At 43.3% G+C, this 25,639-nt stretch overlaps 1 protein-coding gene across 1 annotated transcript in view; it reads left to right on the forward strand.

Moving 5' to 3' along the window:
- Nucleotides 1-6,378: 6,378 nt before the first annotated feature.
- The window catches only part of ncanb (neurocan b), a 102,442-nt gene continuing 83,181 nt past the window's right edge, over nt 6,379-25,639 (forward strand). The window contains exons 1-7 of the mRNA XM_041935386.1: nt 6,379-6,382; nt 6,927-7,009; nt 9,539-9,626; nt 19,214-19,437; nt 19,578-19,746; nt 22,818-22,992; nt 25,151-25,278. Coding sequence (XP_041791320.1) covers nt 6,379-6,382; nt 6,927-7,009; nt 9,539-9,626; nt 19,214-19,437; nt 19,578-19,746; nt 22,818-22,992; nt 25,151-25,278 — 871 coding nt within the window. The remainder of the gene's footprint in view (nt 6,383-6,926; nt 7,010-9,538; nt 9,627-19,213; nt 19,438-19,577; nt 19,747-22,817; nt 22,993-25,150; nt 25,279-25,639) is intronic.

Below are 25,639 nucleotides of genomic sequence, written 5' to 3' on the forward strand. Positions count from 1 at the left end.
TGTATGAATAAGGGAGAACCGGGTTGCTTTCAGCTGTAAGTAATAGGTTTCTATATAGTACTGGGCAGTCCTGAAGCTTATTCCCACTCTGCACCATCAGGGTGCTGAGCAATGTCAACCCCACTTTGTACTGTGTGGTGGAGCCTGGTCAGCATTGTGCAGTGCACAGTCTCTCTCTGTCTCTCCAGTTAGACGTCTGGACCATCACGCTTATTTAAAGACTGAAGAATTAAAGCAGAAAAGCATCTGAATACACACACTTAGTCCACCGCAAGCATTTAATAAAAGCACGTAATGCACAGTGTGTGGGTGTGTGTGTGCGCGTGCATGCAGGCTGCGCGGTGAAACCCTTCACTGTAATTGACAGCACTTTTCAGCACCATAGCGATAACGCTGGAACAAGCACAGCCTCGTCCTTACTCTTATTCCCTCTTCCTTCCTTCCTTCCTTTCATCCCTCCGTACCTCTTTGCCCAACTCCTGATTAACCGCACCTTTTCATGTGAGCACGAGTGGCTCCTCAGTCATGCACAACAGAGCTTATCAATGATAATCTGCATTCGTAGAGCACCTTTCAAAGTAACAATTTAAAAAACAAAAACTAAAATGCATCAATTGCAGTAAAACAATGAGAAACTGATAATACAATGACATTAAGAACCATTTCAGGGAGTGTGCATTAAGAACCATTTCAGGGAGTGTGCATTAAGAACCATTTCAGGGAGTGTGCGAGGGTCCTTATGAGGTAAATTTCGTCATGAGAGGGTGGACATGTAGGCTCTGTGTGGACATCTGCATACCCTCGATGCATGGCCACTACGCAACAACAAACTCTGGAATACATCTGTGCTCTAGAAAGTAGAATAACAGAACTACTACACGTCTGTGGTGGCCGCAGCTGTCTATGCACGTGTCCGTTTGGGAGTATATTCAGGCCTTTACTACAGATCTACAGAGAGCATTCAAGTGTGTCTTGAGTTGAGCTGTTTGCACAGATGTATGCACTAATGAGCATGTATCATGTGCATGCATGCATGTGTGTCTGAGTATGCATCTGTCCTCTCATTCACACTCCAAGCGAACACTCGTCATAGGTGTTTTGTGCCATAGGTGCATTGCAAATTCGGTCTTCATAATACAGACTTCATTATAATGCAGAGGTGTTTCAAGTTCTCCTCCCTCATAACCTGTGTCTTCTTCAGCCTCTCAAGCAGTAAGGAAAATGTTATTGGCTGAGCATGCCTTGTGTGTATGTGTGCGTGATGGAATGAAACTGTCTCTGGCTTATGCAATGTGTCGACGCCCATATGGCGGGCTCTGAATCTGATGACAATTTCTTCTTTTTTTGGGAGCCCTGCCATCTTCCCTCACGTTAGTATACCAGCTCCCATCCCCTTCCAAGCGTATACATACAGCGGCAGGCCCAGCAAAGCATCAGGGGAAATTTATGGCTGCTTAAGATTCAAGTTGCCCCCTCATCCACTCAGGCTTGGCATTTGAGTGGGGCTGAAATAAGCTTCGGCTTCTCTCCATACCTCTATCTGTCTCTCCGTCTCTGTCTCCTTTCACACCCTCTTTGCCTTACTTCCTCCTGCTATGACTCCCTCGCTCTCTCTCAACATCCCACCACCTGTTTTCCTTCCTCTTTCTTCCTCTTCCTCTCTGTCTTTACCTTTTCTCCCTCCGTCTGTGATCTCTGGCCCCTCTTTCTTCCTCTCTCTATATTGATTATAACTGAGCAGTTCATTGAGTTAGTGACTCATCTCATTTGCACGGCGTGTTTTGGCCCACAGAACGTTAGCATGTGCGTGGCCTCCTGCTGTTCCACCTCATACAGGTTTATAAGCTGCAATATAGCCGCCCGCTCACTAGCCATAGTTCTCATTTTGGTGCTATTATACTGTAACTCCCAAACAACAGAAGAAACCACCTAAGGAAGATGCATGCTATAAGACAAGTACAAACACAGAACCGGCTCCATCTGTGCTGAAAATGTGAACCGCTAAAGCCATTTACGTATGACACAGTGTGACAGGTTCCTTGCTAAAACCTTGGTAATATCCTCCTGGGAAGAAAACAGTCTTTTGTCACTCCAAGTGTAGCCTCGTTTTTCACTCTAAGGGACTTATACACAGACATTGATGGGGCTAACTCCCCCTGTGAAACCAGGGCTATTGTGCGTATGAATGTGTGTGCATGCGTGCTGCAGAAACAACAGCAGTGTGCGCTGACGGAGTGACAGACAGGCGGCCTGAGTGATTAATGAGCCCTCTTAATAATGCACCATGGTGAGGAAAGAGTGATGGGACAATTTGAGGGAAGCAAAGAAAAGAAAGGAAGGAGGAAAGGAAGAACAAACACATAAGAGCGCGAGAAAGGGATATAGATGGTTGCAGTCGCATGGTCACAGCGGAATCTTTCCAAATACAGATAGACGGAATGAGGTAAAAGGTGAGATGAAGATGAGATGACAGATGGGTTGGACCAAAGGTCTGGGACAGAAGACAAAATGTGACGGCTTGGCTCTCTCCAGTTTTTCAGTGTATGTCCTTTTGTCCACCTGTCTGTCTGTGTCTGTCGAGCTGTCTGTCTCCCAGCCCGTCTGTCACATCTACAGTATCTGTGACAGGCTGGATAGGGAACAGTGCACTCGTCTGACATGTTGAGATCTGGCTGGATCTTTCTGACTGGTATTACACACACAGCATGAGCGCTCATACTGACTTTCAGTCGGAGATCAGACGGCTGTGGTCAGGAGAGCGCGACAGGGGTGACGTCAGTGAAAATTGAAAATGGCCCAACCCATCTCATTTAGCGTTGCTACGCTTGTCAAGCACTCACATTTGAACATTTTACAAGGATAACAGTGTCAGATTTGGGCTCCAAATTCATAGTAATTTAGGGAGTAATTTGTTTTAGATTTTACATGTAAGTAAACACAAGCTGGCTTGTCAGTCTAGCAATTTCAACTGTCGCTATGCTAGCAGGTTTAATCAACTTTTGCTCGCTAGCGTAATCTAATGATAATGCTAACACTCCACAAGTTGGTTGAAAACCCCGTCTCCAGATGACTTTAGAATGTTTCCTGATGATTTTAAATAAGAAGCGCCTGAAAGGATCTTAAATATGCACGTAATGGCTACATGACAAAATGCTAAAAGACTGATGCTAAAGCTAAAGTATCCTCACCAGCTGATAAGGAATAACATTGTTTGTGGATTATTAATAATTTTCAGTGTACTAGCATCTTGGTTTCCACAAACCTGTTCCAGTGCTGAATAGGGATATTTTTTATTGTTTTTTATTGTAAACTGTTCGTTAGCTAACTTTATAGTTAGCTCACTTTGGAAATAATGCTGTAGGCCTACGTTTCTAGGTCGATAGTAGGCTAGCTAGCCTAACATTAGAGCAGACAAACACACAGATTAATCCATAGCTTACACTTTTGCTTTTGTGTTTTTGGTGTTGTAAAGGCAAATAAAGACATCTGCAAGCAGGTCAGGGGCAGGGTTTAGTGAGCATCTGTACTATAAATCCACATCCATATTTTATATATGCAATGGAAAATGCATTCTGCATCCTTCAAGATCCAGCAAATGGCGAATGTGCTACATCCTGTACAGGGTAATGTGTGTGCAGCTGAATTTAGACTCATGTGGGCGTGTAATGTAATGACTGACTCAAGTGAGCTGATGTTTTCAAACGACACTCACAGCATGTTGCCTGTGCCATGTCTCACACACACACACACACACACGCACACCCACACACACACACAAACACACTTATACAGTAAAACTTTTTGGAATATTTTGAAAAAGTGCCACTATTGTAGAAATACAGAAAAAAGACCTAGCATCGAAATAGGAAAATAGGAAGGAAGGGCAGAGAACTGGCAACACAGAGGTCAAAGTCTTCAAATGAACTACCACTGGAAGAGGAAAAATAGCCGAAGGACAAGTAGGGCATGGCAAGAAAAACTGAAGAAAACGTGGCTCTCCTGTTGCACGTTTGATTCACTGTAGCTACATTGCAGTAAATACCTCAATTTGACAAGAGGCACCGAAAGAAAGTGCAAGGAGATATAAGAGAAGGAGCGTAGAGATGCTCACATTTATTAGCCCCCACAAAGCAGCACATAAGAAAGGCTCCAGCTACAAAGTTTTACAAACTTAGTCTTAAAATATGCTAGATATCCTGAATACAGACTTTGGACACACTTCTTACAGAGTCATAATAAAAATAACCAGTTCCAACAGGTTTCTAAAGGACTACATCAGGCTCCAGATTATGAAATGTGTGTTTTTTGAGGAAGCCAATGTTTTCCTTTAGGTTTCATGATGCCATGAAAATCAACTTGAATATGCTTTTTCTAGACTTTTTCTAGATTTTTACGTGGCAGTTGAGAGCCTTGGCTGTCGGTATCTCCTTTCTAGATGCATTCAAGTGCTTGTAAGAAAACAGGAAAACATACAATTAAATAAATAAATACAAACTGAAGAAACTATTATAAGAAAACTTCAGCAACAACAACAACAACATCCTGGCTTGATATAATTTTAACAAGTGAGCTATTTAGAAATTCACCTGCAGTGCAGTTGTCATGAACAATGAAATTAGCTGTAGAGACCATAACTGTTTTTGTATCTCCCTGTAAACATGTTTATTTCTGCTATAAAGTTTTGCCATTTTAATGTGGCAATATTTGACTTGCTTTTAAGGCCAGCCTCAAGTGGCCATTTGAGGAACTGCATTTTTTTGGCACTTCCTCTCTGGCTTCATTTTTCAGCGACAGAACTTGCCGCTTGGAAGAGAGCAGTTACTTACATACAACATTGTCATCCTAAAAGGTCAAAATATCACCTTCAGTGAAACAAACATCCTACCTTCCAATCTCTGTCCAATCTGATGATGCCCTCTAAGGTGGTGACCAGCTTTTCTTTATGAGAAAGGTCCCCAAAGGTGGAGGAAAAGAGGCTAAAAGCAACCTGAAAAGAACTATGCTCCCTAAAAGGTTCATAACAATACCTGTCCTGTTTTCAAGTGCAACACCCCATCAAAAGTCTTATATAAGCTGTTATAATAAGTAACCAGTAACAGATATTTTCATGTCTGAAAAGGACAAAATTTTTTGTGATTTTATCGCAAATACTGTCAAACCAAACCACCAAACACCCAGAGGCCCTTAAATCAGCTTCCATTCAGCTGGGGCACAGCACAGGTATTTGGTATGAGGTCAGTGTTTTTGTCCTTGGCTGTACCTTTGAGAGTGAGTCAGAGCGACCGCCGCTGCTGTAACTGACACTGGCTATCTGTGTCCAGCATCTCCACTACCAGCCGCCAAACCCCCCCCTCCTCTCCTGCCCTCAGGCCCGCTCGCCCCGCCACGTCCCCAGAGATGCCACATTCATTACTTACACTCAGGGTTTCTCAGGCCCCACGGCAGGGGCTGGCCGGCCTCATTTGGTCTCTGCCGCCTGGCTTTTGGACACACACGTATTAGCTGATAAAAATATGCATAAATGCACACACATGCACACACACACACACACTCGCAGGTGCAAGAAAATTACTTCTGCCTTGTTTGTCTCTTATGTGCTCTCTTACTCTTGGCTGCTGTGAGCGCTCAGACAGCTACGCAGATAAAACTGAAGCGTTGTGTTACACTGAGGACATTTTTGCTGAAAAACATTCAGCTCCACGATGTACACTGAGATAGTCACTTCATAATTTAATTTTTACACATCAAAACAAGGCACTTCCCTCGAGGAATTAAAGTGACTAGAACAAAATTCTTTATGCTTTATAAATATATATATATATATATGTTTGTTCATGTAAACTTATGTGGACATGCCATAGACGGCTCCTGTCAACCTGGCTCTCAAATAGATATTTTCTTATGTTTAATGTGACAACATCGACTCTGCTTTGATATGTTTCTGCTCGGCAGAGTTTTCAGCACGCCGTATGCAACAAGGGAACCCAGAGGTCCATCATGTTAGATTTGGCTCTAGTGCTCTTATCTGGCTGTTTCTATTGTTGAATTGCATCAGTATCTTTCCCTGTTGTGCAACAAACAATCTCTTGTTTTTCTGCACACAGCTGAACCTGTATTTTCTGTTAAATCCCACACCACACATCAATAAACAAGCTTTTATTTACAAGGTAAACTGTATATGGAATTTTTCTACAGGAGATTTGGGCTCGTGCAGCAGCTCTCTCTATCCAAAATCTAACCTTTTGCGATGTCGGTACTTTAGTCAAGAACATTGCAACAATTTTTTCACATGGATAACTTTGACGTTGACAGCTGAGTGTTCAGAACTATTGGATCCATGTTCGTGTAGAATATGCAAGCCAGGTGGTTTTGGAGAGCATGGGTATAAAAGTGAGCATCTGCGTCCATGAAACACCCTGGGAAAGTTGCCAGTCTACAACAGTCAGTCTGTTTTTTCTCTACCTTCTCCCCAGTGCATGCTGGGATAGGTTTAACAACCCTGCGACCCTGAATAGAAACAAAAGGGTTCAGACAAAAGAGGAATGAAGCCTTTTAAAATTTCATTAGGCACAATACTTGTCTCTGAAGTGTGAAGATAACACCATATTTCTTTATTATACTTGAAAAAGACTGATCACATTAAGTTCAGTTTATTTGTACAGCCATTAAAAACCCTAAATCACAGTACCAGTCTCAAAGACACTTCAACACATTATAATTCGTACATTAGAAATTAAACGAGTGAATTGATGCCCCTCTGTCCTCAGGCTGAGAATGAGGGAAAAAAAGCCCATGAAAAGAAAGTACAAATGGTGACTCATCCAAGCATGCATGTGTGTTGGGCGAGCCTCATGAGAGCGATGTGTTGATTTCACTTTCCTTTGTGTACTCACGTTCCCTGCCTCTCCCTTCCTCTCTGTCTCCAGGTGCAGCAGGATGCAGGGCGTACTGCCTGTGTGTGGACTGCAGCCCCTGCTGGCCCTCCTTCTGCTTCAAACTGTGGGCTGTGGTGAGTCCTCATTAAACTGTAGGCAGTCACCATCACCTGACCTACAGTCTATACAGTACGTAGCTGCAGATAATCACGTGCACAGACAAACCACAGAGCCGTCTCTCTCAGTTTTTACCAGGCGAAATACAGCCTATTAATACGTCCTGGTCTTATTTGATTTGAGCCAGTTTCCAGTCATTACCTCTGATATATCACATTCCACTGTGTGCAGTCAATCTGCCACATTATTCATGGTTATCATTAATAAAAATTACATTTAACTCAGTGTTTAACTATTAAATTGTACATTTGATAGACTACTCTCACAATACTCCTGCAAATCAGAATGTTGATCTCCCTGGATCAAAATGCCCTCTGTAGGTCAACACAGTGAGTTTGGATCCACCTGCTGTCACGCACCAACTTCAATGCACAGGATGTGATAAATGATGTCCCCAGTGCAATTATACCGGGATGAATATATCTGCTTAAAAACCTGGTTGTAGAGCATGGAGGGAAGCAGGGGGACTGGGTGAGAGGCAGAGTGATGTGTGATAAAGGTAATCAAGCATGTCCTTCCAATCAAAGATAAGCAAAACCTCCAGGAAGCACGCAATCACCCTCTTTTATACTATCAGCCAAGAGCCGTTAAGAATGAATCAAAAAGGAAGGAAAAATAAAGAAGCATTGATAAAAAAAACTTTTGTGGTTTTGTATTTGTGCAGAGTAATTCAAGTCTCGGGTGTTCGTTTGCATGTTCTGTTCCGGATGGTTCTGGATTAGAGGTCGAAACTACTCCAGCAGTAATATAAAGGGCATGATACGGATGTGCTTCAGTACATTCATCCTCCCCATGCAGCTTGGAAGTAGGTGATGTTCATATGCTCCTGTTTTTTATTACAACGTAATAAAACAAAATATTCAGTGGTTGAAAGTACATTTACTCAAGTGCTGTATTTTAGTCGTTGATATAAATCAAACTGAACAGATTTCCACCAAGGACAGACAGATGATAAGATCCTTGACTTGACTGTACTTAAGTACAATTTTGAGGTATTTGTGCTTTATGTGACTCAGTCCAGTTCATGCTCCTTGTTACTTCTACTTCATTATATTTCAGTGGAAAATATTGCCCTTTTTACTCCACTACATTTAACTGACAGATATAGTTTCTAGTTTAAGATTAAGATTTTACATTAAAAAGCACCATATGGTGAGTTCACTGTTAACCAGTAGTTGACAGTGTTTTTGGCTTGTTTGCCGTTCCACCAGAGACATTTCCCCTCCGAACTTCTCAAACAGTTTAATTTCAGTAACTTTTAGAGCCCTGAAGAGGGAAAATTATTTCACAAATAAGGCCTGACCCCTTGTCTGGGAACCATTTCTGGTACTTAATCTCAGTTTAGCTGATAACACTTATACCCTTTTACTTTTAGGATTTTAAAAGCAGGACTTTTGCTTGTGATGGACTGTTTGTTTCATGTTGCCACTTTCATCAGATCTTAGTCTTTCTTCTAGCAATTAATCAGCTCCTGCAACATTTCCTCATGTCTCCCGCTGGTTTGTTCAGTGGCACAATTATAGCTCACACTGTCTATGACCACACAGCCAAACTGTGGAAAACAAATGCACATTCGTGAGTAAGTGACCGTCAGGTTAGCAAAATGAACGACCCACCAAGTGTCCATAAATTATTGGTCACAATTCATGATCAGCAGCAGTCTGTGGTGTCGTCAGCATGACTTTTTAGATCTCCTTGGCCATCTCTTTGCCCGTCAGTCCGTCCGTTCTTTGTATTTCTCTCGTTTCTCACCATTTTCATATCTTGAACACTTGGCAGGCCTTCACAGCTTAGCTACCAGCCCTCTAATTCCTCTCGTTTCATCTGCTCATAATTACCCCCAACAGCACTTCCAAGAAGAGGCGAAAGTCTGAGAGGTAAAGAGAGGAAAAACAAGTCTGAGATCTCCAAAGCTCACATTCATCTTCTCAGCCATTTCGAAGAGAGGGAAAGGATTTTGATATTTTGTTAAATCTCTGAGATATTTATTTCAAATGTATATTTGCAGAGCTCATTAAAACTTGCTTTGATTTGGATGAAAAGCCGGAGTTTAGGATCTTAATCCTCTCATTATGTGTCAGCAAGTTATCCAAACTCTGGAGAGAGACTTGACATTTTGCATGTATTTGCCCATCTCTTTTACTAACTTCCTTAAACCCTCGATTTTGCCGAAGGAAGGACAGGGAAACATGTAGCTGGGTTAATGAAAACTCAGTCATGGAGGCTTCGGTGTCATACAGCGACTTACACAGACTTGTGTGTGACACTCGTGAGTAATGTGTCTGTCGGTGCCTCATCCCCAGTTGCTCAACAGCCTCCAAATCTGTCTATTTGGCAGCTTTTTATTGCACAGAACTCTGCAGGGAAATGTATGCAATACAAACATTGACATCGCTGAGGCCTTCTTTACCCTCTCTATACTCTCCTTCTACTCCCCTACTGTACTGTATATCTGTGTGTATCTACATGTGTTTGTGCGTATGCAGGACAGACTGCACACCCCCTCAGTGCCCTCGGTGGCCTCCCCGACCGTCTGCTCCTCTCTGAATTGTATTGTTTCTGCCTTCTGTGGAGGTAAAACCTGGCACTGGGGCCTTTCTGTGACTCAGGGCTCAGATTCGCAAAGAGATGGTGAAAACGGAGCCAACTCCTCTGTCTTTCTCTGTGTGTGTACATGTTTGTGTGGAAACCCTCAGGTTACATCTGCCAGGTAGTTTGCAGCCAACTCGCCAAGCAGCGCACACTGTAACCCACACACACGCAGAGCATCTCAGAGGAGCCTGATAACACACTCACATGTGCCTTTCAGAGTGTATATGTCATGCAAATACACACTCCCTGCTTCTCCTTCTGCAGGAGTTTAGTTTGTGTTTTTTGAGGGCGTTAGCGCCTCCTGTTATTGCTTCCTCTCACTCTCCATTCTTGCATTTTGTTTGTGTGTGTTTTTTTCGGCTGTGCGACTCTAGAAATAGCCAAGATAGAGGACTGCAGGGTGGGTTGGCACTAAAGATCGCCCCGTGATACTTTGCTTGACGACTCAGAGATTGGAAAGGGGGTGGGATGTGGGAGTGGGGGGGCAGATTAGGGGTGAGCTTTTGCATGTGAGTGTGTGTCTGTGTGTGTTTTGTGTGCACGTGCGTTTATGCATTTCACAATGTTGGCTGCGTGCCACATGAGATAAACGTATCATTGTGCTTCAGAAGATGCTAAATTAGTCACGGCAGCGGCCCTGCGGGAGGTTCCTGCGAAGCCTGACATGGCCTGGTGGGAGTCACCTCAGACAGAGAGAAAGCTGCAGTGAGATGGTTAATATTTGTCACCAAGAGCGGAGGGAGGAGACGAGGGGAGGCAGCCTGGGTCGCAAAGGGTTTGACGGATGATTGGAGCGCACAGTTAGTGTGGAGGAATTGTGAAATTGGGAGAATATCCCTAAAGACTAAAAAGGGAGGTGTGAGAGGCGAAGTGCCAGTGTTACGTTTGGCACCTTATTTTGATTTAGTCTTTTGTATTAGATGTTTGACCGAAATGTTGAGTATATTTTCATAATTTAATTATTGGTAGTTTTAGCCCCCCAAAAAATCAATTTTGGTGTGCTTTTTGGTCCTGCGCTGATTTTTATGCCCTAAACACAATGTATACCCAACTGAAAGTAACATAAGCATTTTATCCACATTCAGAGACCTTCATAATGTTGCCTTAATGTTAGCTTAGCATACAGTGCCTGATTCTGCAGATGCATGCTGGTTATTTTATTGCATTTGTCCAGTCGTCCATCTTTAACATTATTGTTTGGTACATGCACATTTCCTCATAGTTTTTAATTTTCAGAGGCTTCTTTTTATTTTGTTTCTGTCTTGTTTCTCATGAAAAAGTATTTAGCAAACAAATGCTGTTCCGCTGTTGTTTCCGCTGACAAAATCAACACAGGTGAGGATAAGAGAAACCGGGAGGAGGAGAGAGTCAGGGAGAGAGGAAACAAGAGTGGAAGAGAGAGAAAGACAAGATTAGACAGGAATGCGCTGAGAGGAGAAATACAGCGCAATAGCAGAAACATGAGGGAGATGAGGGGAGGAGTACGGGGAGGGGAGGAGGAGGCAGGTGAGAGTTGGAGGGAGGATCTCATGCGAGAGAGAAAGTCAGCATGGAGACATCATTTCCAAACCCTGCGTGATGTCCGCCTGGCAGACCTGCTGTGTTTAGACAGGCAACATGGATGCACACACACACACATGCACACACACACATTCACACACACACATACACACACTTAGACACAGATGCAGAAAACTTCACAGTGTGTCGGTATGGTTTGTGTGTAACTTTGCATCTTTAATTGCATGTGTGTGTGTGTCTATCTTTGAGAGTGTGTGTACTTCCTGTGGGGGCAAAGGCGGCTGCACTGCAGTGAAACACAGACCAGTGATCAAACACAGTAGAAAAAGACGGAGGAAAAGAGTCTCCCCTCATTCAATTTACATTAGACAGTACGTAGCCTCAGATCTGTTCTTTGAAGAGGCCACCCCCAAAGCACATAGTTAAGTGTGTGTGTGCTTGTGTGTGTTTTCTGCCCTGATCAGAAGCTCTTTCACCCCTTTTTTCATTTGTGGTGCCTGCGTTGCCATGGTTATCATTTTCTGGCTCGATCGGGCAGCCTCAGCATCTTTCTCTCTTCCTAAACGATAACTTACCAGTGTTTAAGAGCTGCTGGCACTCTTTTCTTTCATTTTCACTATATCCCTTGTTTTTTCCGTTTGTCTTTGTGCATCATCCAGGGTCTTGTTAAAAGGATGCATTTCTCCACATCCCGCAACAAGACAATAAAGACGGTGAGCAGCTTTGCCAGACCAGCCGCTCACACAAAAAACAAGCCCACACTTCGCTGCCGCGTCCTTGAGATGTTTTATTCATATCAGGAGATAAAAATGATTCTTTCTACTTGTACCAAATAGTTTCACTTTACTGTTCTCTGCTCAGTTTTTTCCATCTTTAATTTGTAGCATTTCCTTTAGATGATAAAGTAAGATCGACTAACTTACATAAAATAACTGTTGAGCACAGTTGCGTGCAGGGAAGTACTTTTTGTTTTAGTATGTTTTCTATGGGGGTCAAGCCAGGAACACTCATGGTTTCATATAATTTCTTGGGAGGAAGCTGATATGTAAGGGCAAATTCATGGGAAGTTTTGTGGAAAGCTGTAGTGCTAACTAAGTTTAGTACAAGCACAATTTTGACATGTTCCCATTTTATTCTACTTTATCCTTCAGCTCCAGCACATTTTAAAGGCAAATATTTCACTTTTTATTTTACAACATTTATTTGACAGCTGTGGTTGCTTTACAGGTTCTGTTTTTACATACAAAATATTTGATCCACAAGTAAAATATGATATATATATATTTTTAAGTTAATTTCAACACAAGATACTTGTGCTCAAAAAGAGGATTCAATCTCAGTGAAGAACATTGGACTCCTAATCTGCAGAGCAGTGATTCCTAACACGTCTCTGGGGGTCATCAGGTGGATACCTCCCTTCAACAGTGTTTCGCCTACTTAGTCCCACTACACCTCCAGGAGGCTAGGCGGTGAACTCCGGCATCCCAGAGTCACCCCCCCTAGTGCCAGTTCACACTGCTCCTACACAATCCAAACAGCACTGCCACGTTCAACTGACCCAGGCATGTTTAGAAGATGCTCCAGGTAGTGGCCAGTACCGATGCTACCATTAAGCTAATGCTAATGCTAACCGCTAAGAGAACAGAAGAAGACTATACAGTTCCAATGCTACCATTTAGCTAATGCTAATGCTAAATGCTAACTGCTACCTGCTAAAAGGAACAGAAGAAGACAATAAAGCTAGATTCACTTATACTGTTAATGTTAACTGCTAGATGCCAATACTAACTGCTAAGATACTATCATACTACCACTGCTTTAGCTATTGTTCACTGCTACAATGCTACTACAGGCCTAGATGCCACATGTAACTGCCAATTGCCGCACTACCATCATCTACCCCTGCCTCTCACCAACTGCACCAATAGTAGTTCAGATTGGCTCTAATTCTTCCAGTGTTAATGCTTCAATAATAACGAGGCAATAATAAAATAAGATATAAAACGTAGCACACTCAGGTGTTACCTTTTAGCGTGTGGTATGATCAATGGTCTACATGTCGAAGTGTCTCTGGGCAAGATACTGAACCCCAAATTGCTCCATTGGTGTGTGAGTGTGTGTTCATGGTTAACGCCCGTAATGGACGGGTGACCTAGCCACCATAGCGCGAATGTGTGCCTGAATGGCTCAATGCAGACTTGTGTTGTAAAAAGTGCTGGTGGTCGGCAGACCAGAGGGCTATATAGATACAGTCCATTTACTACTTTTACTTCCAGGAGGAGTACTTCCATCATGGCTGGAAGGGACTGTATGGAGTTTGATGCTAAGTGTAGCAAAAATGGAGACAGTAATAAACTTTGTCTCTGTTTCCTCCGTACTTGGTACGAAATTACATCATTCTTTCATGGAAACTTTCTGGGAAGTTATTTGAAATTTATGGTCCTGTAAACGCATTACCACAGAGTCAAATTAAAACTCTTCTCATGCTCTGCCTTCCAGATTAAAACCCACTCTCTGAGAATTACAAAAACAGTCTGACCTGAGCCCGCTGCACCATCGTTTGTGCTGTATCAGCTGTCATTTCTTAACACAGTCATCAACTAATAGTGGCAAGCCTCTGTCAGTCAGCTCATCTGTCATGATTTGTGACCTACACACACGACTGCACAATCACGTGCACATGCACAAACACATTATCAGCTGACACGCAGGCAGCAGGAGTGGAGCGGCGGCGACAGGAGGGGATACACTTGATCAGTCCTGGTAGCTCTTGATTGGCAGGTTGACGGGGTCGATGTGAGCAAATTGAAGACAAAGGGCCCTTTATCATCGGAAAAACCTATTGCATTCACCTCGGAAAAGAGAGAGAGAGAGTGAGAAAGAGAGCAAGGAATGATGTTTGCAATTGTGTTCTGATTACAGTGAAAATGCCCATTACAGCCCACCGTGTGTCTGTGTGCAGCTCTGTGCCAGCCACATGAAAGCTCTCCAGCTGTGTTTAATAATTCCGGAGCAAAGTGAAGACAGATGGGCCAACGGTGACGTTCACGTTGAAGCCACTGCGAACCAGCAGCAAGGAAATCAGAAAATCTGAGCTCTATCTGCAAGATGTTGGAAGTGGAGCTCCCGGGAGGAGGTTGAGGGTGTGTCCTCTCATGCACTGCCCTTCTAGACACTCATACAGGCACACAAAGACAGAGGATGAGGTCAATGAAAGATCACCTGTTAACATTTAACACAGTCCCACCGCATTGGCCTGGATTCTGCTCTCTAGTGTCTACCAAAGGAGGAGTTTCACTGGGCGTGCATGCTCTTTCTCAGGACTTTTTGTATTGACATTCAGCGTCAGTATTTCCTCTCCTTTTTATCAACCAGCAGCCTTGTTTAGAAAGGGGTGACAAAGAGCAATATGAAACACAGATATCCAAACAAAGGACAATCTTTTGGGGGTTATGTCTGTGATAACATTTCCATCTAAATGCAGATTTGATATAGCAATGGCATTGGGCACTCTCTCTAGTTTACATTCATTACCACAAAGGGGGAGAGCAATGGTTTTTTTTTTTACATTTTCACCTGCTCAGGCTTTTCAAGAGGGGACGTGCAGTTGATTTCATTTGATGTAGTTGTGCAAATTGCAGCAACAGCCGGGAAACAAAGATAAACATTTGTCCAAATAAAGTGGATAGAATGACTGAAAGAGAGAGAGACTGTGATTGTGATTGTAAAGCTTGGTTGACTTCATTTGTGCCGCTGTCTTGCTATTGGCAACATAAGTAGCATAATGTTACCCAAATGGTGCTTATCCAGGTGGAACCTGGCAAGAAACTGGCAAGCAGATTAAACGCTATCGATGCCTTTTAGCTAAAGAATAAATTTGCCATTTTTTTGTTTCCAGCAAGCTCTCGGCAAGGTGGTTAAGAAATGGGAGTTTGATTGTCTTCTGGGACCGCACTTAATGTGTGTGTGTGTGTGAGTGTGTTTGTGTTTGAATGCGAGGGGCACATGTGTGAGTATGTGGTAAACAAAGATCAGTGCCACATCCTCGAGGGGGATAAAGCAAAGAGAGTGACAGCAGGGAGTGGAATCTGATAGACTCTTATAAGATGTGTTCTTTAAGTGAGTGTGTGTGTGTGTGTGTGTGTGTGTGTGTGTGTGTGTGTTTGTGAGAGAGAGAGAGCATCAACGTGTCAGTATGTCAGTCTTCACACACCTCCTGCTGAATCACAAAAGTGCATCTCTACTTTTTCCATCATATCCTCTTGACTCCTTTTCCACATCACATCACTCCAATTTCCTCCGTTACACAAGCCTCCAGCTTTTTTCCACTTCCATTTTTTGTTTTTTTTTCTCCTCCTTCGCCTCCTTCCACCACTCACAACCTTCAACTGTGTTATGCTGAAGTCAATTGTGCTTGTTCATGTTTTCTGTGGAGCCTGTTTTTCTTTTTCCTCTGTCGGCGAGAGAAAAGTACATTGCTGCTGCTATCAAGTAAAACAAATTCAAAGGTGAATCAATTTTCCTCTACACCTCCTCTTATCACAGAGCACATTTCTGTGCTGGCTTTGTATACCACAAACTGCTTTGAGAGCAACTTTTATGTCAACAATGTTGTGTAACTCACAAAATTGTCATTTTAACCTGCAGAGTGCCTTTGTTAATAAAGTGAAGAATTTGAATCCTGCAGGATATTCACCCATTAAAAAAACAACACATCTGCTCTGACAAAAAATATAAATAATATTAAAAAAAATATATCGTAAGTAACAGATTTTCCATGATGAACTTCAAAAAGTAGTTCAACATTTTGACAATATCCTTATCCACCTTCTTGTGAAGAGTTAGGTGAGGAAATTGATACCACTCTTGTGCCTCAATGGTAAATATGAAACTACAGTGAGCTAGCTTAGCTTAGCATAAAGACTGGAAACAGAGGGAAGCAGCTAGCTTTGTCAGTTTGTAACAAAACACGCATATGAAACGTCAAGTAGTGAACTTTACTAGTATGCAGGTTTAGACAGATCCAGGCTAGCTGTTTTCCCCGTTTCCAGTCTTTGTGCTAAGCTAAGCTAACCGACTGCTGAATGTAACCTTATATTAAATAGACAGATATGAGAGCTCAGTTTTCTCATTGGACTCATTTCTCATTGCTGCTTTCATTTTCCATACACACAAGAACAAAAATCAGAAGCACCGGTCTTGATCAGAGTAGTCTTTGTTGGCCACCCACACTCCTTTGCTTCTTTAATCCCCACCTCCTCTCTTGTCTCCTCTTATCCTTCTGCCGTTGAAAGCCTCATGCATTTTGTTTCACAGGTCACCTCACTCGCAGGGCTGAGCTCCTCTCGAGTGCGAAACGAGAGGCCATTTCAGAGCACAAATCCAGTTTGATGCTGCCGTGTAGAGCAGCATAGATCACTTGGTGAGGGAGTTAGAAAAGTAGCGCTTGTCTAAGACGATGTCACTGGGAGAAGCAGAGAAGTGGGTATTTATGTCTGTTTATGTATCTGCAGGGAGGGGAAAATGTGGTAGGAGGGCTGATGTTAAGCTATCAGGGAAGAGACACTCAGCCTCTTAGCTTGAGCATCAACGGCTGCAGGAATGAGCAATGACAGCTATTCACAAGTCTGCTATTTGTGTGTGCTCAAAGGCACATTAACCATCCAGTAAGGAATGAGAAATGGTGCCTTCAAAGGTGTGTGTGCATGTGTGTGTGTGTGTGTGTGTGAAGGGTGTACATTTGGTGTTCCATGAATAACAAATGAGAGATGAGATGTTTTCACTTGTGAGAGCATTCCAGGGCGCACACACACACACACACACACACACACACACACACACACACACACACACACACACACACACACACACACACACACCTCATACAGCAGATCCACCACTGGCAAAATTGGCAAAGATGAGGAAACTGATTCAAAGTCGAATCTGAATGATGAAGTGGATTTTTCCTCTGCGCAACTGAGGGAAAAAAATCAAATCCCGAAAATGAAACGAAAACACTGTGAATCTTTATATATAGACTGAAGATAAAACAAACATAAGATTTCCAGATGGTAGGTGAGCGCTGGTACAGTAGGTGAGTAGAAAAGCTGAAAATGCTCATCTGAAAGCTGGCAGGTGGTCACACTGTCGGGGAGGGAGAGGAGAAAGAGACTGGCAGGAGACGGGGAGAAAAATGACAAAGCAGAGAGAAGGATGGAGAGGTTGAGGGACTCGCGCAGCGGTGTGCCCGTGACCGCTGGAAAAACATTGTTGCACCAATCTGCCATTTAATTACAGACAGGAGGGGCCACCCCTGTAGCGTGCAGCACTTTAACATGCATCCAATCAAACAGGAGAGGAGCAGGACGCACGGCGTGCTGTGGAAACTGACACTGATGAAAAGAAATCAATCGGCTCATTTTCTCCACCGTTCAATAACACTGTCTGTTCTGCCCACCAAGGTAGTGCTTCTGTTTGTTCTTTCGTTCTTTTATGTTTTGCTCTCTCTTCTTGTCTTCTTCTTTGGCTTCGCTCATTCATACAGCTTCACGTTAGACTTCCTCTGCCTGGCCATTATTGATCTGATGTGTTTTTTCACCAGCACAGCTGAGCTTTGAGAAAAAAGCTAACAGGAGAATGCTAACATGCTCACAGTGACCATCTAACGTGTTCATGTTTAACAGGGAATGTTTAGCATGGTCGCCATCGTATCTTAGCATGGTAACATTTGGTAATTAGCACAAAACAGAAAACACAACCGGGGCTGATGGAGATCATTAGTCATTTTTTCAGGTCATAAACCAAAGGAGTAGACATCATCTGGAAATTTTTACCAGATGATGGAGGAACATGAATGAATTACATTTCATCCCGAGGGGGACGTGAATGTCTATACCAAATTTCATGGCAATCTGTCCAGTAGTTGAGAAAGTTCACCAAAACTGCAAATGTTAACCTCATGGTGGCGTTAGAGAAAAGTCAGAGGATCACCAAAGTTATTATGATTTATCCTCTGGGCACCAACAATGTCAGTGTATGAAATTTCCTGGCTGTCCACCTAGTAGTTGTTGAGATATTTAAGTCAGGACTCAAAGAAGTGGACTGACTGACACGCCGTCACTGCTATCCCTCGAGCTATGCTGCCTGTGTGGCTAAAAAAGTGGCTAGCTGATTGAAAATGCATGTGCAGATGCTGGGCTTTGGGACAAATTAGACATAGTGACATGTTTTTGCCAGCGTTCTCGGTAGCGAGAAGAAAGGAAACCGTGACTGATAAGGGCCGTCGGAAAGAGTGAGAGGAGGCTTAAAGCTTTACAGGTAGACCTCATTCGCACACTGTGCATGCTGGATAAACAGAAGCAGATAGAGCTCAGAGATGATAACCTGTATTACTGTTTTTGTAAGAGAGGAATTCACATCCCCTCTGTCTTCTCAGGCAAGGTGAAACAGGATTAGTGTGTACTAATAATGTATAATATGACTCCACCACTGTAAAGTTAGTTGTTTGAGAGAAAAGACAACAAAAAGACATTTAGTGTAAGCTTGCAGAATTTTGCAGAACAAAACGGCTAAACTAATCCGCTCTGAATTCCTTATAATGATGCTCCTTCTCTCTGTTATTTGGTGTTTTGATGAAAATTACATCTTTATCTCTATGGTTTTGGTGCTTGAAGCTGCATAGAGGTTGTTGATATTGACTCAATAATGCATATCCAGGTTTGATGTATGGCTCATGAAAGGACTTTTGATATCGTCCCCCCATAATCTAGCCCTGCCTCCCACTGTTCAGGTAGCAGAGTAATGGCCTGTTGGATCAATGACCAATAATCAGGGAGACACAGTGAGCCTCTGTTCTTTGCCTTTTACTTCACAACCAAGACAATCTGATGGAACAAAAGAACCTGGAAGGACAGCCTGTTCTTCTACAAGAAGCAATTAACTAACCTTTTTTCAACATAATGAGAAATTACATCATGTGGCTTCATTTAAACGAAGGCATTTATTGTCTTCTCTTCTCCTCTCCTCTTCCTCCCCCCTCCTCTCCTCAGGCTTAACCAACGCCGACACCGTGGTGAACATGCGGAAGGTCACCCATCAGACCATTAGCGAGGAGCTGTCCAAAACCGTTCTGCTCCCATGCCTCTTCACCCTCCGCCCCAGTTCATCCCATGAGCCCCCCAGGATCAAGTGGACCAAGGTCTGGGGCCAGAGGGGCTCCGACGGCCTGCAGAAGGAACAGTCGGTCCTGGTGGCCAAAGACAATGTGGTCAAGGTACAATAAAGGTTGAGAGGGACTGCTGTGAGATGTTGTCAAGTTTTCGCAAAAATGCAAATGCAAAATGCAAAGAGCTCAATGGTGCTGAAGTTTTTTTCCCGCTCTCATTTCCATCATCCCACCCCCTCCTCCGACAGGTTAAGAAGGCCTTCCAGGGTCGTGTAACCCTGCCTGGTTACAATGAGAACCGCTACAACGCCAGTCTCGCTCTGTCAGGTCTACGTTCCAGCGACTCCGGTCTGTACCGCTGTGAGGTCGTGGTGGGCATCAATGACGAGCAGGACACAGTTCCCCTGGAGGTCACAGGTGAGTAAAATGTGAGAGGGAAAAAGCTGCATTGCAAATAAACCAACGCAGTCATGACTGGTCATGTTTAATGTTTTGTTAAAATTCAAACCATGCTACAAATTTAAGCAGCGTTTAAAAGTTTAAAAGAAGTATACTTCAGCCGCCTGTTCAACACAGGAGCTGATGGAGAAAGATTGGTTTTGAGTTAATGAAAGCTTCATCTACTTTCTGTCATTAATTAGCAATATTAGCATCCATAGTGGGATTTGTTTTAATTTGATAGCTATGAATTATAATGTGATATACAGAAATAATTAACACTGGACAGTCACACCACTGAAGCATTATTGAAATAGAGAGAGAAAGAGCGAGCAAGAATCAGCTATCACCCTCATAAACCTGATTATTTCTATGATTCAGTTTTATCTCTGAGCAAATTTGATATTACCGTAAACTGATCAGTGGTGATGTACGAAGTCATAAACACCATTTATGTCATTCTAGACGTTATGTCTGCTTTCAGCTACACAAAGTATTGTCTCAGCACGTCGAGGCTCCACTGTTTGGTTGTGTACAGCTCCCTCATTGCTCCCAAGGTTTGCCACTATGAATAATAATGACCCTGTTTTCCATGTCAGCCTAATACAGCCATTACACAAAGCTTTGTTTACTGTCCGTGTAGAATGTATGATGATGGGGAAAAGGTGAGGGAACTAGAACACATTAAACATCATTGACCTGGGCCACTCAGGTGTTGTTCATGTACTGAAAGCCTAATGAAACCAATAAGGGTGGAACCCAGCAGTGTACTGTTTGTCAAATCGTGTTAATCCGAGAGCTTGTATGGCTCTCGGTGGCTTAACAAAATGGACAAATCATTTACTGCATTATCTGTATCCAGGACATCCGTATTTGTGGAATTACGAGACTACCTGAAGGTTGTTCAGCGTAGTAGAACCATAATTACTGTGTCAGAGTATTTCAGCCGCAGAGCTTTCGTCAGATTCTTTCCAGGTCACTCACTATTTTTAATAATAAGCTATTATCATAATGACTACAGGGAATCACACGATGCATTAGCCTCTGTACACTATGCTGCCGCTTCCACAGATCCATTCTAGTGTTGCTAACATCAGCTCTAAAAGCCCAGTAGCCTCATTCTTTTACTCAGACACAGCACGCTACAATGGCTACTTTGTGTGTCACGGAGAGTAACACACACACAGACTTGGGGGCCAATGCTGTTAACGTTTGCTCCATCTGTGATATGAGCACTCCCAACATTACTATGAGTCATGATTATAATCACAGACGAAAGTACAGAGCGCCGGGACCATTGCTGGGTTTTGACAGTCTGGTTATTTTCTATCATCACATCTGGACCTTCGAAAGAGCAACAGCTAATGCTAGCTAGACCCCGGTGCTTTCCATAACGTGGGACGAACACCAAGTGTGCAGAGGATGACCACGACGCAGGAAGTATTAAACGTGGCAGACAGCTAACAACATTTATTTCAATGTTTAAAGGCTATACAGTACTATCACATGCTCCAGTCAGTAGCACATCATGAAAGTTGACAACACATCTTTAACAAGGATGTCCATGGGATGTCAGTCAGCTGATGCCAAATGTCCATTCAGAGGCAATTAGACAATGTTTCTGCAAATCTGTCTAAAAACAGTTTTATCTCCTTTTGAAAAACGTAGAACTAGGTACACTTTCATGCACAAAAAATGATAGTTCAAATTCTAGTTTGACTTTAAACAAAGTAAATGTTGTTGTAATGAAGCGTAGTGTACTGCCAAGGGACACCAACTGCTCGGTGCTACAATGAGGCCATCATACAGTCATAAAGCATACGGCCTACACACAAATGCTGTCTTCCTGTTCCTCTCCCTGGAGATTGTGCGGGGATGTGTGAGGATGCAGAGGGTAAAAATAGAGGCATGAGGTATCAGGCATTAAACCCTCATGTGGAATAGGACTGGGTCTCCCATACTGAGAGGAAACCCATTTGTCTCTCTGGTGTACATATTAGCCGGCGAGCTAGCATCTCTGTTTGGACAAGTCCCACGGCGTCAAAGGAGAATGGATGAAAACTGAGAAATTACGAGAAAAGAAATGGAGCAAAAAAGATTTCTGCTCCACATTTCTGTGAAAAGGAGAATAAGACCAATATGACAGAATGGATTGATGGACTGCAGGGATTATGGGAACTGTGTCACACACACGGCCCCTGCTTGCTTTCTTCGCCCATAGCCTGGAGTGCTAACGCTCAAATTGCCACACAGGCCTCCATCTCGCAGGAATCTCTGTCACTCTCCCAGACAAAGCCAGCGAAGATAAAGGAGCCGTGTTAGTAGCCAGACGCCCACTGGCTTTCATGTCGCTGGATGCTCCTCAGGGGAGCAGCACTGCGTGACTGGCAGGCAGAGGTGGGAGGTGAAGGAACGTTAGATGGACACTTCTGAAGTGTTCCCTTTCCCATTTAAGTGGAATATATGCTCCTTTCACGGCTAAGGGAAGTGTGTCTCACTTTATTCCCAGCTGATTTATTTTTTGCCACTTCCAATTGTTATAACCAGATTTTTTTGTATTCCTGCCTACCTCTCAGCATCTCTTTCCATCTCTGTGGTTCATTACATGCAGTGCATCTCTGCGTTTCGTCGTCAGCCTTCTTTGTCTCTCCATCGTGAATGCGACAGCAGGCGTGTGTGCGGCAGGGTGACATTGTGTGTACTGTTAAAGCAGTAAAATAAACATCACCGCTATTTGTCATACACTGTATCCAAGGGCAACATCTCTTTTCTCTAATGATAAGCCGACCGAGTGCCTGATGCAAATTAGACTCACGTATGCAGGTTGCTGGACCTGAATGCTGTTGTTTCCTCCTGCACAGATGGAACAATGTCAGTACATGATGAGGATGTCTAGAGGGCTTTGCGTTCATGTATCTGTGAGCGTGTACATGCTCGTCTTGTAATGGTTCAAGGTTGCGCTTCATAAATATTTCTGTGACCCATAGGCTGCAGGCCATAAATTCATGCGCTTAGTTTTTGGAGTCATGTGCTGTATATCTTTGCTCCAGGCGTGGTATTTCACTACCGGGCCCCCCACGACCGCTACGCACTGTCCTTCGCTGACGCCAAGAGGGTGTGTGTGGAGAACTCGGCGAGCATCGCAACGCCAGGCCAGCTGCAGGCCACCTTCGCTGATGGATACGACAACTGTGATGCCGGCTGGCTGTCTGACCAGACTGTGCGGTGAGTTTTTCAACTCTGCATACTTCCACAGTATCAAGTTAAAAATCTGTTAGAAAAACTCTCAGAGACACTCTTTTCTGTCACTATGGTTACTATTGTGATGCAAAGCAGTGCCTTTGATACTGGCAGCATGACTACAGTCCCTAAGTTCGTCGTAAAGTGCATCCTCAAGGGAAATTTCAAGTAGTGCAGTATGTATACAGCAGAAAAGAAAATGTGAAGAAGAAGACTAATTAGCCCTCTGGTTAGAGTTGGCATGTCAACAAATAAGACACAGTTACCCATGCATTGTTGGGAGTTATGAGTGCAATTATGAGCTCCTCTTTGAATGGTGAAAGCACTTCATGTAATATATATGCATGCAGCACCAGCTAGCAGACAAAGTCTCAGTCAGGAGTATTTCCTGTATAGATCCTGTGGAATCTGAGTTGAAATTTAGGCATGTACACTTAAAACGTTGGGACAGATCCTTTGATTTAATGAGAAGCAAAGGAAATGTGAAATCCAGGGGCAGAACACCACTTAATCTGTAGCCTCTGATTATCACATACATTGCTGGACAGTAATTAGCAGTCTTTGGCTTAAGGTTTGATGACAGCTCTTGTTTGTGGGACCAGGTTTCAATTTGAAAATCTCTATCAGACACCAGTTTCAGCCTAACATTTCTGATGATTTGCCACTTGATCAAACACAAAATAAGCACACACTTCTGCTAAAAATATGTCTAAAAAACAGAAAACTTGATGAAATACATAGAAGTGTGAAGTATGCCAGCGTGATAGTCATTTTGATCTTTTTGGTGTTTCTATAAACACAAAACTGTGGAACATAATTGGATCTAATTGCTTGCTTGCACGCTGGAAAGGCAGTTAACTACATCTGCCCCCTCAGAGCTGTCTGTCAGGCTGCTGCGTGCGCTTCAGCTTGCCACCTTCCATAAAGTCTCTGTTAACATTGCCAGTCAGAGCTCATCTTTCAACAGTGTTCTCCATATCTACATTTTAATTTCAAATCACTGTTGCTCCAGTAGCCGAGCAGATTGACTGTTGTCTTCCTGACAGTTTTTCGCAGCCGTCCTGCGGCACGGCTCCCTTCGCTATTTCTTTTTCTCCTTCCGTCCTTAGCTTCTGTTGCTTTCACTTGGGAGCTTTCTAATTGGTCCAGATCCAGTAGGCTCCGACTGCACATCAGCCAGGAGGAAAGTGTCCAATTAATACCGTGGAAAAAATACAGACATCAGCCGTCGCTTCACGGGCCACCAAGCAGAAATAAAGAGGCTGAGGGCGGAGACACTACAAGACTTAGTTCTCTTGTTACACTTTGATGAAAACAGGTTGCTATGTTTTTTGAAAAAGTGCTGCAGGTTCATGTTTACGTGTAGGCATGTGTGGCTTCTGCATGTGTGTTTGCGTGCGTGTGTGTTCCAAGTACTTCAAAAGTCCCTGTATGCCCAGCGTAATCTTTTAATCAGCCTCTTTGCCTGTGCCCCTGTGCTGCAGGAATCAATGTTCTTGCGGAATAATTGCCCAGTTGGAGCCTGAATATAGATCGCTGTTTTTTCAGCCCCACAGACATGCCAAGCCAGTGAAGGAATTCCTGATTCTTTTAACCTCTCCTTGACTTCCTACCTCTACCTCCCTCCCCCTCTCTCCTCCTCTCTCTCTCCAAAGCTGGAGCGTTGCTGGAATTCTTGCACTGCCAGAGCATTAAACACATCTCGAAACAATTTTAAGTAAAATGGTTGGGTAATTATTCTGGGAAACTCACACTGAGGGCAGAATAATTAAAAGAAGAAAGATATTGTATCTATTGAATGGCTTTGCAATTGTTGTCCTGAGGTTGTTTTGAAATGTAATGAATGTTATTGTATAACTCGCTCTGGCATTCCAGCCAGTTTCAGGGGGGATATTTATGTGTTTATTTTTCGCTATTCTTTGGGTAATATATTTGGGTAATCTCTGGGAGGAGGATATACTTAAACTCATTGTATTCGGGGCAGAAGATGATAAAAGTGTAGTTCAGTTTTCATCTTATTTTGTATGTGTGTGAACACAGACTCATCCCCAGGGACCCAAGTTTGTCTGTGGCTGCCTTTTTCGTGGCTAGGCTGGATTAATCCTCCTCTCTCACTCCCTCTGTCTCTTGGTTCTCTCTGCAGGTATCCCATCCAGTCACCTCGGCCTGGTTGCTATGGCGATCGCGAGGACTCACCTGGAGTCCGTAACTACGGCAATAGGTCCCCTGATGAGCTGTTTGATGTCTACTGCTTTGCTAAGCAGCTTCAAGGTAGGAGTCAGGAACTTCAATCGTAAATTTGGGTTTAGACATGCATGGATCCACTAAGCCGTGGGTGTGCAGTGCAGGAACGCTGTGACCAGGACTTAATACTCTGTTAGTGCAGAAAGGAAGAGGGCAGTAGGAGTCAGAGGGGAGGAAAGCCCGTGGAAATGAGAGGGAGAAAGAGAGACAATACCTCCTGCAGGCAAAAGTGGGTCAGTAGTGTTATCCTAAAACTTTACTTTTTGATTTGCAATGCCACAGCAAAGGTGGCAAAGAGCTACAACAGGCGGACAAAATGTCTTTGATTAACTCATATCTGGCTATCCCCTTCCCTGATCATCAATTAGCAACCACAATTAGGTATTGC

Source organism: Chelmon rostratus, chromosome 4 (genome assembly GCF_017976325.1).
Source record: "Chelmon rostratus isolate fCheRos1 chromosome 4, fCheRos1.pri, whole genome shotgun sequence".
Lineage (NCBI taxonomy): Eukaryota > Metazoa > Chordata > Actinopteri > Chaetodontiformes > Chaetodontidae > Chelmon > Chelmon rostratus.